Raw genomic sequence first — 13,001 nt, 5'->3', positions numbered from 1 at the left:
AGTGTTATATCTTTGACTCATCTTTGGGGAATATAGAAGTAGATTGGCTAATCTGAATTACAAATCACTGACAGACTGAAGAAAACTGTCAACAAAAAAAAAAAAAAAAAAAAGGTACAGAACTCAGTGTGTTTATATTTTATTCACATATGTTACATTTTGCATTAAATGTCCAAGTCACACTTTCTGATCAAACTCAGAAAGTTTGAGTCAGCACCTACAGTAATGTACTGTATTCTCTCTTCATTCATACAGGAGAACACACACAAGAGCTTTCCGTTACAATTTACACCCATTACTCATTGGCTATTTGGTTGCGGTCATTTACAACGTGGAAAAAGTTAAAATAAAGAAGAGAGGAGAAACTCGGTAAACTGAAAAGCAGCATGCATGAACACATGAGGATGTTTTTTTCAAGTGTTAAACGTCTTCTTTAAAGATTCTTAAATGCAGCAAGATGTGACCCAACATTTCAAAACCACACGTCGGCATTATCAGCGGTGTGATGTGTATCACTCGAGGGGGGGGGGTTCAATGGTAATCCTGCAGGCACGACTGGATAAATATCCTCTCTTCCAAATATATATATTAAAAAAAAAAAGGATTATCAGAAAATTAAGTAGCTAAGACACTTTTAAACAATGGTGGCTTAAAGGATGTCATGCACAGTGTAAAACATACGTCTGATAATCCTGTAATGTTGGAATGCAACTATGAATCACAACTAGATGATGAATGAGTAAAGGATAGTCATCATAATAATTGTTCTGTACTGCAGTAATGACTCAATCAAAATCATAAAGAAACCTTTTCTGTCAGCACAGAAAGATGAAGAATATTGACATTTCTTCTTAAAAGCAACTTAGATTTCATCGAGTTTCATATCTTGAGCGTATTTTGACAGAACCAATATCTTTTTTTTTTTTTTTTTTTCAGCTCTCATATGGGAGTTCGGTTTTGACAGTGCAGCAGGACACCAAATATGTGCAATGACATTTTACTTAAATTAAATACTACTGAAATTCTCTACATTTGACTTCAGGATTCTGTGGAGCATGGAGAGTGAGTCTGGTTGTACCTTTAGCTATTTTAAGAGCTGGTGTTTCTTTTTCAAAACCAACCAGAAACAAACAAAAAAAAAAAAGCAAAAATAGGGCCGAGCGACAAGAACTGTGATCAGTATAATGAGGTGACCGCATACCTCCTTAAACATTAAGGTGAGTTTGAGTCAACATTCCCAGCCATCTACTATAAACTCAAAGCACTACCTTAGAAATTAAATCTTCACAAAAGTTAAAATTACTTACTTGAACAATGAGCAGCAGCATTTATTTAAATATCTAAAACTATTTTAAACAGCAAAAACAAACAAACAAAAAAAAATTCCTGAGGATGGATTGCAACTAGACCCATAAACAGAGCCTTTGCTTGTTTGCAAAAAAACTCGTGTGTGTAGATGGGTGAACTTGTCCTGCCTACCATCACATGTCAGCAGACAATGAGTGCACATTGCAATAACATCGCTACACTCATCAGGAGCTTGAAACTTATGCCAGCACAGCAGAGCACATTTTGATAAATGAAAGGGATATGCATAAACATCATCAGAAATGGTGCAAAAAGTAATCAAACTTTGCAGGGACATTCAGCACTTGATATATAGATTTTTTTTTTTTTACCCAAATAAATACAACAGGCTTCAAAAGCCTGTTCCAAACCAATTCAATTTCTGGGCAGACTTGTGCTTTTTACTTCTGTTTTCCAAATTCAGTTTTTCCCTGTTGAAAACCACACAATAAATCACTTAAACATACACACGTGTTAATCTTTAGGCATGATTGTACACCAAACTTCACATAAACCAAGGCTGTGGCAGCAAAATCCTTGTCGGATGTTTATGTTTATCACGTTAAGAGTTCCCGAATATTTTAATTGAGGCAGACACACAAGTCAGGAAAAAAAAAAAAATCCTCTGTCACGGGCTGCTGTTTTCAGTCGACTTGGAAGATCTTAGAGTCCATTATAGTGAGGCCCCCAACGCTTATTGATGTGATCAAAGGTGTGTGAAACCCACTGTTGCTCCAACACTCGATACCTCTCTTCACATAAGAAGAGAGGCTTGCCACGGCTGGAGAAAGGCCAGAGGGGAGAACAAGAGTGAGAGCAGTATTTTTCACTGCAGGAACAAGTATTTAGAAAGTTGACCCCAGTTCATACTAGATACTAACTCTAAGAAGGTTGTGAATATGATGTCTTTTTAACTTTTTTTCCCTATTCTGTATGTATACTAAAAAACAATATTATCCAACAATGCACTGCACAAACAAACAGGAGGAGCTGCTGATAACGGAAAAGTTAAACCGCACATTTTTGTTTGGTCTAAATAACTTTGGCATTTCAAAACCAACTCTTCTGCTGCACAATTTTACATTATTGCATCATGAAGTACTTTTTTTTTTTCACTATAATATGCCCGAATAGTTAGTACAGATTCATAGAGCGTACATTCTGTAACTATTTATAATGGAAGTGGGACACATCGTAGGACTAATAAAATGTTTTAACATTTTAAAATTCTCTGCATAATATTGTGCTTCTTTCATGACGGTGTGATGTTTCGTACCGTAAATCGCGGTCCTCCTCTCCATGGGCGTCAAGGTAAACAGAACCCCACAGACAGAATCGATGTCCACGGATGATGATGATGACTGAGGCGTTTATCAAGAGAAAGATGCCTGTAGCTGCGCCACAGTGTTGGGAGTGCTGCAAGTGACGTGTAACAAATCAGCACTGCAAAAACTGACAATAACACTGTCAAACTGCCACAGTGTGTATAACTTCAGTTATTTACAAATTTGGTTGTGTTGGCACTAGCATATAAATACTTCAAAATGATAAGAATATGTTTCGTTCTTTTGAGACACTGAGAAAACTTACCAAAACACATTCACAGATACCCTGCTGTTTGCAGCACACACCTTTGAGACAGACAAAGGCACCACAAACAAGGCAGAGTGCAGGATCTTTTGGCACCTTTTTACAGCTGGTGCAGGCCTTCCTGTGATAGTACTGGAAGATAATATTGTAGTTGTCGGGTAGCTGAAGAAGACGGGGGGCTGCCCACTGAGGATCCTGGACAAGCAAAGTCTTCAGAGGGAAAGACAGAAGTATTTAAAAAAAATATTTAGGCCACAGTTGCATTCTGACTTTCAATCATTATTAAATTTTCCAGATACAGTTACTAAAACTACACAATAAGAAAGATGAATTGCTATAGAGGGGTTTTCAATATTTTAGATATTTTTGGGAAATGTCATTCTTCTGTGATTTTATATACCCAATAGCTTTTGTACAAATTATCGTCAACAAGGCTTCAAATATGGACAAGGCAAGACAATGACCTTTACCAAGATCAGCAATACAAGACAGCAAGTTCAAAATAGTCTGAATAGAATATTTGTCTGAAGTAACTAAACATGTACGGTTAAAATATATTTAAAAAATAAAACCCAGTGACATCTCCATGGAGCTCAAGTGAAGAAACCAGTATATTTTTTTTAATGAATCTTACATGTTTTATATGACTGCCAATATAATTCACATATGTACCAATGATTGCTCAGCCTGCATCTGAGAGAGCCCTGTGACCTCAACACACCACTGGGACACCAAGTCAAAGGCGCTGACCACCCACTGCAGACATGAGGCACTGTGCATGCTGTTGGAAGGCTGATGGGCTGAGGGTAAGAGCCCCAGACACACAGCCAAGGAAGAGAACTCCTCCTCCTCCTGAGGCAGGCACACAAACAAGAAAACATCTGGTGAGCTGTTTGCTTTTGTTAACATCTATGACGCCAAAGGAGCTCATGTCTCCTCAAGTGCTGAAATGCTTCATGTCTTCTGTATTGAGAAAGTAGTCAGACCATAAAAATAACCTAAGTGATAGGTGATCGTACTTGCCATTGTATTACGGCAGGGTGACATTTATGATGTAACATACCAGGCAGCCAGTTAAGCTGTCTCCATAGAGGTGATGCTGCAGCAGGCAGGAGAGGCGAAGGAAGGGCAGGCAGAACTGCTGGAGGCTGAACTCAATAGACTGTGGGGACCACACAGTGGAGCTCAGCTGGAAAGCAAAACAATGGTAAAACTTGATCAATAACCAGCCAACAGCTTCCTGATAATAGCGTGATGTATATCTCCCCTGGAGATTAGAAAAGATATTAGAGCACTGTGTGTCAATACAATGGCCTATTCATTGTTTAACAGAAAATGAAAAAGATCAGACAAAAAAAAAAAAAAAAAAAAAAAACTGCTGAAAAAGACGGTACCCTCCTAAAAGAAAAAAAGTGTTGGTCATTTTAGTGTCTCACCACTGATGTTTCCTCAGCCTTCACCTTGTAGACACTTTTGCCCTTTGAGAGCTCACTGATAACATGACTGAGCAGCGCTTCGAAAGACTTCTCAGCGTTTGCAGCATTCTGTGGCAGAAAAAAATAAAAAAGCAGAATTTCAAAAATGTTGCAAACATGGAGGGAAAGATTAAATAGCCAACTTTTCCTGCTTTAGCACTATTTTTACTCCAATCTTTTCTACTTTTTCTACTCCAATCATGTATTCAGTGTTTTTTTTTTTTGTTTGTTTTGTTTTTTTTAAACTGCCACCCAAGTGAATGACTTCACAGATGGAAACATAAAATTGTCGGTTTTCGAGTATATGAAGGTCACATATCAGAATATGCCCTGAGGAATACAGTGACTTATGCAGAATAAGCAGAGAACAATAATTCTTTTTATATAGTGTAACATTTGATAAGCAGTAGAGACATTACTGAAAGTGTTCTGATAAAAATTCAACTGGGTTGGCTGCTATTTTATATAGAGGAAAAGCTGCACGCATTTATCAAACTGAAGGTAGTAGAATATAAAACAGCAGTCTTATCTCGTCTGCTGTCCTTTGTCACAGATTTATAGAGGAGGAATTTCAACTCCATGGATTTCCTTCCTCTCATTGTTCAGGCTGAAGCTTTTATTTTATTTTATTTTTTATAACATCTTCAATTTAATTAGAATGGCATTCTACCAAATATGGATGCCACTCTCATCGTGGATTTGAAATCCATCTTAATGGCAGCTTGTGAATGTGTGCACTACTGTTCATGACATTGTAGCAGAAAGATACTAATCCACACTATTATGGATGTAAACACCTTAAAGGGGAGGATTTCAGCTATTTGTCTTTTGACATTCGAGCCAGCCACTCACTAATACAGATTTAATAGAGTGAAGACAGATAGCCAATTAATGCAACACTCTCCAGCAATCACACTTTTCCAGATAATGAAGATCGATACTGATGACTGTGGAAAGCACATAAACGACATTGCAAAAGACCTAATTCATCTCAATACTAAGTCATACACAATGATTTACTATGGTTGTGGCCTTAACTGATGTTCAAAGAAAGAATCTGAAGAAACAGGTTCAACAAACAGCAGATTCCTGTAAAGCATACAATAGTGACTGCTCTCCTTACACAGCTATTTCAGCAGTACTTTGTTTTTGTTTTGTTTGTTGCCATAAGTGCTAGGCCATTATATGTACACGTTAAGCACCTTTTTGTGATGTAAACTGCAGGATTTGAAGAAAAACAGAAGGGGGGGGGGAATCACCTTTGAAAATATTTAAGAACGCATTCAATAAATTTGTTAGGCGCCAGTGATACAGACAATGAATTTTATTAAGTAACCGTGAATGTAAACATAACTGTTGTTTACAAGGAAACTCAGTAGGGCAACTTAGGGTTAATCGTAATGATTAGATGCAGATACCGAGATGGATTGACTACAGAGTCCCAGGGAAAACAACCCACACCAGAAGCAAAGGGAAACAAACAAATCAGCAACAAGAGCTAAGTATGCTTTCCAGTTTGCTAGAAAGTATAAACTATAAGACAGGTAAAATAAGCATCAGTCTGTCATTATTAATCAGGGCTCAGTCTACTGTAATGTGATTTCACCTTTACCTTCATGAGTGCTCCAGAGGTGCTCCAAGCCTGCCTTTCCTCTGGGCTGAACTTGGTTGACAGTGCAGCCAGAGCCTGGATGAACTGCAGACTGTACAGCATCTTCACCACACAGGTAAAGTGCTCTACACAGGGAGAGATTGTGACAGTGTGAGCATGTGCTATTTTGAATTAACAATGATCCACTTAGCATCAAAACATGCTAGCTGAAGGAGATTGGCAGCTATTCACAGTGGGATTTGTATATGGCTCCTCAGTTGTTCATAGAAAACCAGTAAACAGTGCAGGATAATTTGGATGTTTCAGGTGGAAAACGTGGCCTGAATGATATTTAAATTTGGTAACGAAAAGATTAATAGGGTGCCATTTGTTTTCTTTCCCAGAAGAGGTCTGCTGACAGCTCTGCTTTCCTGTTCAGTGTGACAAGTGTCAGTACACTGGACTAAACAGTAGGAGGAAACCATTTCATTTCCACACTCCACAATACCTGATGATTTCTATCTTTAAAAAAAATATATCTATATATATATCTGGAAAACAGAGTTTCATAACCCTGTTTGTTGTGCATGTTGTCCATTAATGCTTCATTCATGTGCCTCTCTAACGATGCAATATTGACAAATAATCAAATAAATCCAATTTCTGTCTCTCAGTTATTAAATTAGTGGTTTGTTTTTGCTATTTTAATTAAATCTATATTACATAGACTGTATCGTTGTATCGGTGCACTATGTTCTGTAACACATCACAACCTTGAGAAATCTCACAAACTAACAATCCTGAAATTCTCAAACACAGCTGATAAAAGCAATGTCTAACAATGTCTAATTATAGCGTGCCTTTTATAGTGAGGGTCTAAAGGGCTAAGATGAAAGAGACGGCAAGACACACGGATGGAGGGAATACAAAAGAGGTACAGCCCTCCTATCACCGGGGTCGTGCCTCTCTGATCCTCACAGCCAAATAACAGCAAGAGGAGCATTGATAAGAGATGTGAAAAGCTTCTTTCCTGCACTCAGCCCTGATTATGAATGATAATGGAGCTGTCCTTGTGGAGCAGCCACTGAGAAACTCCTTGCTCTCTTGCAGTATCGTTGATGCATACATGTACCTTTTCGCAGAGGCTGCGGCATCGTTAGAACAAAAATGATCAGGAGGGACGGGACATCTCGAAATAGCATGGGTACCTCAGGTCTCTCTTCGTCGAAGCTACTGTGAAAGAAGAAGAGCATATCATTATCATTAATCAGAAGGTATATTTGGTCCCATATAAAAGAGTTATTGTGTTCCGGAAAAAAAAAAAAAAAAAAAAAAAAAAAACCTTGTTCATGCAACCTGTGGAATAAAATTACTCTAATATAAACTGCATACACATTTGTAACTATAGTAAATGTTCACATCAACATTTTTGATGCCTTCTCAGACATGTGCCCCTTTATTTTAATGTGATGGCAATTTAACATTTGGCGTTATGTGCACAAATAATATTTATGTACAAGGCACAACTACAATCTTAATAGGTCAGGCCTAGTAACATTCCTGTAACAAGGCACAGATATGAACAGACTAATATAAGTACCACAGCAACATAAGGTTAAATATACATAGAAAAAAAATTTAAATGTATCTCGTTCCGGCTTCTAAAAGCCGTCACATTAATAGTCCAACAAATCAGTAATGTCTCATACTGGATATTTGAAAAGGGCTTTAAAAGGTATGAGAGTAAAGCTCTTGCTGTGTATATTGTTTTAAATTTGCTTAACAAATACATGGCATTAAAAGGTCCATGCCTTGTATTCCCAGACCAACCTCCATAATGTAGCCCCAGTTACATATTCATATTGTGTGCCATCTCTTGACAATTCAGTGAGGTTCCAATCTCCACTCTACTCTTGAAAGCCCTTTGGGGTTTTGAATGGGAGGAACTGCACTTAAAGAATAATACCTTTCATCACCAAAGCACTCACCAGTTAATTCCACTGTGCATCAGAGGAAAGCCTTAGAGGACAGAGCTTTCAGCATTGCTAAGACCATTGCATACACGCTACACTTGCACACTGTGAAACCTTCACACATTTCTCTTTGGTTTATCCAATAAAATAGAGCACAGCAATCTTTTGCAGCTATCTATGAGCATCTCTCGCTGTCCTATTTAACATGGACAGATTAGGATGACTGCCCAAGGGTGTCAATGACAGTGTTGACTCCTGAAACCCTGACAAAGTATTTTTAAACACCAAATGGCTCCTCTGAGAATCCTGTATGGCTGTGGGCACTTTAATACTAACAGGTACTAAAAGCTGTCTTACAACACTAACAGGGAGGAAAGGTTGTTAAAGGTCATCTTGTATCGTTAAGTGCTGCAACTACATCTGACAACAAAAGCCATTTGCCCATAAAACAGCACACAGCTCTGACATACAGTAGTAATTGAAGACAAAAAAAAAGTGTATGCGTGTGCGTGTGTGTGTGCGCGCATGTGTGAGCGCGTGTGTTGGGGTGGGTGGGTGGGGGACAGCATAGTAGAGTGATAACTATGTCTTTTGTATTTTGTTAAATATGGGTTTGAAGCTAGGTGGACAGCTGGGAGCTGAGAAGCTGTGCTGGTATGGTGTTGGTGTGGTGCAGTTGCTCTCAGTACAGTGAGTCTGACAGGGTCGTTTTGGTCTCTGTGGAGTGCCTGGTAATTTGCCAGATGCAGCAATTATTGGTATCTATGGAAACCACGCATGGTCCCTTTTCTGTTTTTAGCTCCTCTTTGTGTGAAGGAAAAGCTGTTGGGGGCAGGAGGAAATGGTGGCATTTAACGAGAGGACAGTGGTGCTTTGATTGCATGTTCATGTGAAGGAGGAAAAGTAGAGGTCGGGAGGTAAGCAGTGTAGAAATCCATTTATAGAGTCACTGTTAAGACACTGTGCTTAAGAAAGAAAGTCACTCACTCTGCCTCTTTGCTTTGTATGATCTGAGTCAGCTTAGTCCAGGGGTTGTAGGCTGAATCGATGCTGTACAGACGCATGTGCATGGCCAGCACATGGAACAGCTGATCTGAAAGGGGGGGGGGGGAAGCAAAACATATTGTTATATTCCAGCAAGCTCTGACAGGAACCAAAACCATCAAGTGTCTATTTTCTTCAGTGTCTATCGTCACACCAGACCAGCAAACAGTGTAGACAAAATGATGAAAGCAGCTGATGTGAACTGACTGCAGGTTAATGGCTTGGCTGAGATAAAACCAGGCCATGGCAGATGGATGCATGGTAGTGCGTGATAGCCTCAAGGAAGTATTTGGTCAGGTCACACCTGTTCTCTGTGAAACTAATGAAACATGAAGAGAGACCCCCTGCGTGCACACAATCTCTTGTGTACACACTAGTTTTTAATAGCAGGACAGTTCACAGCCTTTAAAGTCTTTGTCAAAAGCAAATCTGTGACAAGCACCAAAGTTCACAGCATTACAGTTAGCGGACCTACTCATTCAGATTTTAAATACCATTTCCCAATGTGGAAAAATGTCCCAGTCTTCCTTATTTATCCAAAAATAAATGTACCTACTTCTACTAATTATTAACTCAAAGTTATAAATTAAAACTGTATAAGAGCAATAAATTGAAAGCACATATGAACCATTTCTGAAACCTTTTCAACTAAAACAATAAAATTGAATTTAGTTTCATTGTCAGGTGAATGCAACAACCTTCTGCACAGCCTGGCCTCTCCAATGAGCAACTTTAATTCCGTTTGATTTTCTTTTACAAAGAATTACGATGCTGTAATGCAGCAAAGTGCTTCAAATAAGCTCTGATATTTGACTTGTGGGTGAACTGGCAATACTTAGAGCAACACTGCCCTCTACAGGTAAACATACACATAGCAATAAGGAAACAGTCTGGTTGCGCCATATTTGCTTTTTTTTCCTCAACAGTTTGTTTCACCAGCGAGTAGCTGTAGTCAGAACTACTTTCCTGGTTTTCAAAAGCCAACACTGCTAACGACTGTGTACTAGATCTGATCCACCTGATGGAACAACCAGAATACATGGAGGCAGCCATCCCTTCAATTTAATATATTGAACCAATCAATCTCACTGTGATCAGGATCATATCTTCATTTTTGCCAGGATCACAGGCAGTAATACTGATTGATATTTCCATTCTACCAAAATCTTCAAGCAGTTCTTTATACACCGTCTAGAAAACATAAGCCACCGAAGGGTTCTGAAGGTCATCTGGCTGTGCACTCACATTTTATGGCAAATATTTTATAATTACCTGTCTTCTGAATGTATTCAGCATGTAGTGGTCTACATGTAAAACCTCCCCAGCTACTCAAAAAAAAAAAATGAAGGGAGCTGACAATTACAGCTGTCAACAAGACTACCACACAACCAGTGCAAATCTGCACAACTGAGGTCAGCATGATTTGCCTTTAAAATCCCTGTACAGCAGCAGCCACATAGTCCCCAAGAAGAATTCAAATATTTGCAGTTAAATAAACCAAGGGTGTGCTATTTGGAGGTGGGACTCTAGATTCGATTTAGCACATTTAATGGGAATTGCAGGCAGCTTGCCTCTCTGGTCCATCATATCCTCATCAGCTGAACAGAAGACTCGCCCACTGGGCAAACCACAGGCGGCTTAGGAACCCCATTTGCTTTCACAGTTGGCACACGTCTGCCATTTTCATTTGAATCCATTTCCCTAAGAAGAACGAACGCTAATGTAGTGCAACTGAGTAAATCTGGCTGTCAGCATGGCTACATAGTTAATGTAGCTCAAAAACGGCAAACCTCCAGAGTGAAATCTCTGTTTGGCCGCTCAAGAATGACAGACCATTTCACTGCAGCAGTCACAAGTCTGACAGAATAATTAAACAAACAGAAAATGGTTGTAGTCTGTAAACTTCACTCTAACACCTTTAAATACATACCTTTTATTGCAACATCCCATCCTTCATCCACAAAGAAGTAGAATGATCAGAAATCAATACAATGAATGTTGGTAATGGTTAATTCAGGTACTTTTTTTTTAGGTTCAGTTAGTATCAAGATTCATCCTCAGACACACACAGTGTCTGCTGTGACACAATGAACTAAATCAGTACTTGACCCATTTGTCTGCTTCATTTACCTTGGCTGCCCCCAACAAGTCACCTAGGACAGCATCAATCCTCACCTGCCATTGCTAACCAACCATATTTTCCCCTTTCTTCTTTGAATGGTTCAATGGTTGAATGGTTAAACTCCTTCAGCACCATCATCAAAATATCAGATGGGGGAATATCTTTTGGAAGAATGGATTTCCACCCCTCCAACAGGGCTCCAGAGACTTGTAGAATTAAAGCCAAAGCATATTTGCATGGACAGGCGAATACTTACTGAGACATGAGCGTTTAGCAGCTGCACTGGCTCCTCCAGAACACAAATTTCCTCCTCGATGTACAAGCTCCAACTCCAGATTGGTCCTGAATAGACAGAACCATTAACATTAGTGGGTAACTGGTACACACACACACACACACAACAGTTCAACATACCCATATTTAAAACACACTGCACAGACTCAACCCTAAGCCTGTCAAGCCTAACCCTTTAAGAAATAAGTTACTCCCAAAAGTGACCACTTTCCAATAAGACAGTCACCCTCCATCCCTGGCCTTCACCTTTTTGCACATTTCACATTTTTACTGTGGTGGTATCGCACATCACTGAGAATCACTACCCTAATGTGGTGAAGGGGTTTGTGAGCTCTGTTGTCAGGAGAAACAGCCCCTGGTAGGGCCTCCAAAGGCCCCTACCAGGGGAATTCAAGGGAGGGGCCAGTCACAAAGTGTGATTTGAAGAACCCAGTGAAACAGGCTTTCTGGAGTCACCACACCTGGATTTTGGCACTGGGAGTGGAGCTCACTGGCAAGCATCAAGCGTAGAGCACTGACCAATAGTGTATTTATAAAACTGACTGTTACAATTCTTGCCTCCCCAGTTTGATTAGGATGGCACAAGGTTATGCTATTTACCATATAATGCATCTGTTTTGCAACAGCAATGCCTTAATCAAATAAATGACAGCTTTCCAAGACTGATTTAAAACAAGCTGGACCATTAGCATAAAAGCTGTTCCAACCACAATTCATGCATAATCCCTAATGTGCATTTCCCATGCATATCCAAACACATTTCACTCCTGAATTTTAATTTCCCAATACCAAAACAGCGAAAAATAAACTAAAGCCTTTAACAAAGTACACAGATGGCGAACACAGATATGAATTACAAAAGTAAGATTGATCTAGTCCTGTTTTCATCCTTCCATTGACCATTTCTTTCCATGGGCTAGGAAGGTGGGGGCAAATCCTTGCGTTTCCTGGGAGAAAAAGCAATTTCACATAGATAATGTAGCCACGGTGAAGCTCCATCTGGCTTTTGCTGATAAGAGTGCCCCTGTGACAGAGGAATTTTCTACTCCTCAGGCAATTTGAGCTGTTCATTGAACTTCAGAGAGCCAACAGGCACCCAGACACACTCGGGGGATCTTTTTGTTCAGGGTGGAGCGCTGATGAAAATGCAGCACTGGGTGGGCCAAAGGTCTTGTTACACTCTAGGAAAGGTAGAGTTTTTGTAACAGAAGCAGTGTTGAATTAGAGACCCTAAGGTGAACTGGAGGCCAGTCATTTCTCTTACCTGTGACCAGTCTGTTGAGAAGATATGAATACCTGAAAAGGGACTAAGTCATTTTTTTGGAAGCGTATATTTCTGGTTCACTGCCAGCTCGTGGATGGAAGGTGACAGGCCATTAGGATTCCTGACGAAACTCAAACTGAGGCATTGCCATATGTGTCATAAAGCCCAACATGACCGAAAACTATGTAATCTAAAGAAGCTGCAGAACATGTCAATGAGTCATCAGCAGCAGTAGGATCACCCGCATAAGAAGTATCATGAAAAATCAAAAACACCTTCACAACTCTGTGAGCAACTTCAA

General features: G+C 39.5%; 1 protein-coding gene across 3 annotated transcripts in view; it reads right to left on the bottom strand.

Annotated features, from left to right (window-relative positions):
* Nucleotides 1-123: 123 nt before the first annotated feature.
* Nucleotides 124-13,001, bottom strand: part of ubr3 (ubiquitin protein ligase E3 component n-recognin 3) — a 36,361-nt gene continuing 23,483 nt past the window's right edge. For 2 of the 3 annotated variants that reach the window (XM_026295282.1, XM_026295284.1), the window contains 10 exons: nucleotides 11,399-11,484; nucleotides 8,964-9,069; nucleotides 7,136-7,236; nucleotides 6,025-6,149; nucleotides 4,374-4,481; nucleotides 4,001-4,126; nucleotides 3,610-3,789; nucleotides 2,938-3,147; nucleotides 2,624-2,763; nucleotides 124-2,128 (listed from right to left, as the gene is read on the bottom strand). In XM_026295282.1, coding sequence (XP_026151067.1) covers nucleotides 2,011-2,128; nucleotides 2,624-2,763; nucleotides 2,938-3,147; nucleotides 3,610-3,789; nucleotides 4,001-4,126; nucleotides 4,374-4,481; nucleotides 6,025-6,149; nucleotides 7,136-7,236; nucleotides 8,964-9,069; nucleotides 11,399-11,484 — 1,300 coding nt within the window. In that variant the 3' untranslated portion in view covers nucleotides 124-2,010. The remainder of the gene's footprint in view (nucleotides 2,129-2,623; nucleotides 2,764-2,937; nucleotides 3,148-3,609; nucleotides 3,790-4,000; nucleotides 4,127-4,373; nucleotides 4,482-6,024; nucleotides 6,150-7,135; nucleotides 7,237-8,963; nucleotides 9,070-11,398; nucleotides 11,485-13,001) is intronic. The other variant, XM_026295283.1, reaches the window with a different exon arrangement.

Source organism: Mastacembelus armatus, chromosome 21, assembly GCF_900324485.2.
Source record: "Mastacembelus armatus chromosome 21, fMasArm1.2, whole genome shotgun sequence".
Classification (NCBI taxonomy): domain Eukaryota; kingdom Metazoa; phylum Chordata; class Actinopteri; order Synbranchiformes; family Mastacembelidae; genus Mastacembelus; species Mastacembelus armatus.
The sequence above is the reverse complement of the archived record's forward strand: the minus strand, read 5'-3'. Positions and strand labels throughout refer to the sequence as shown.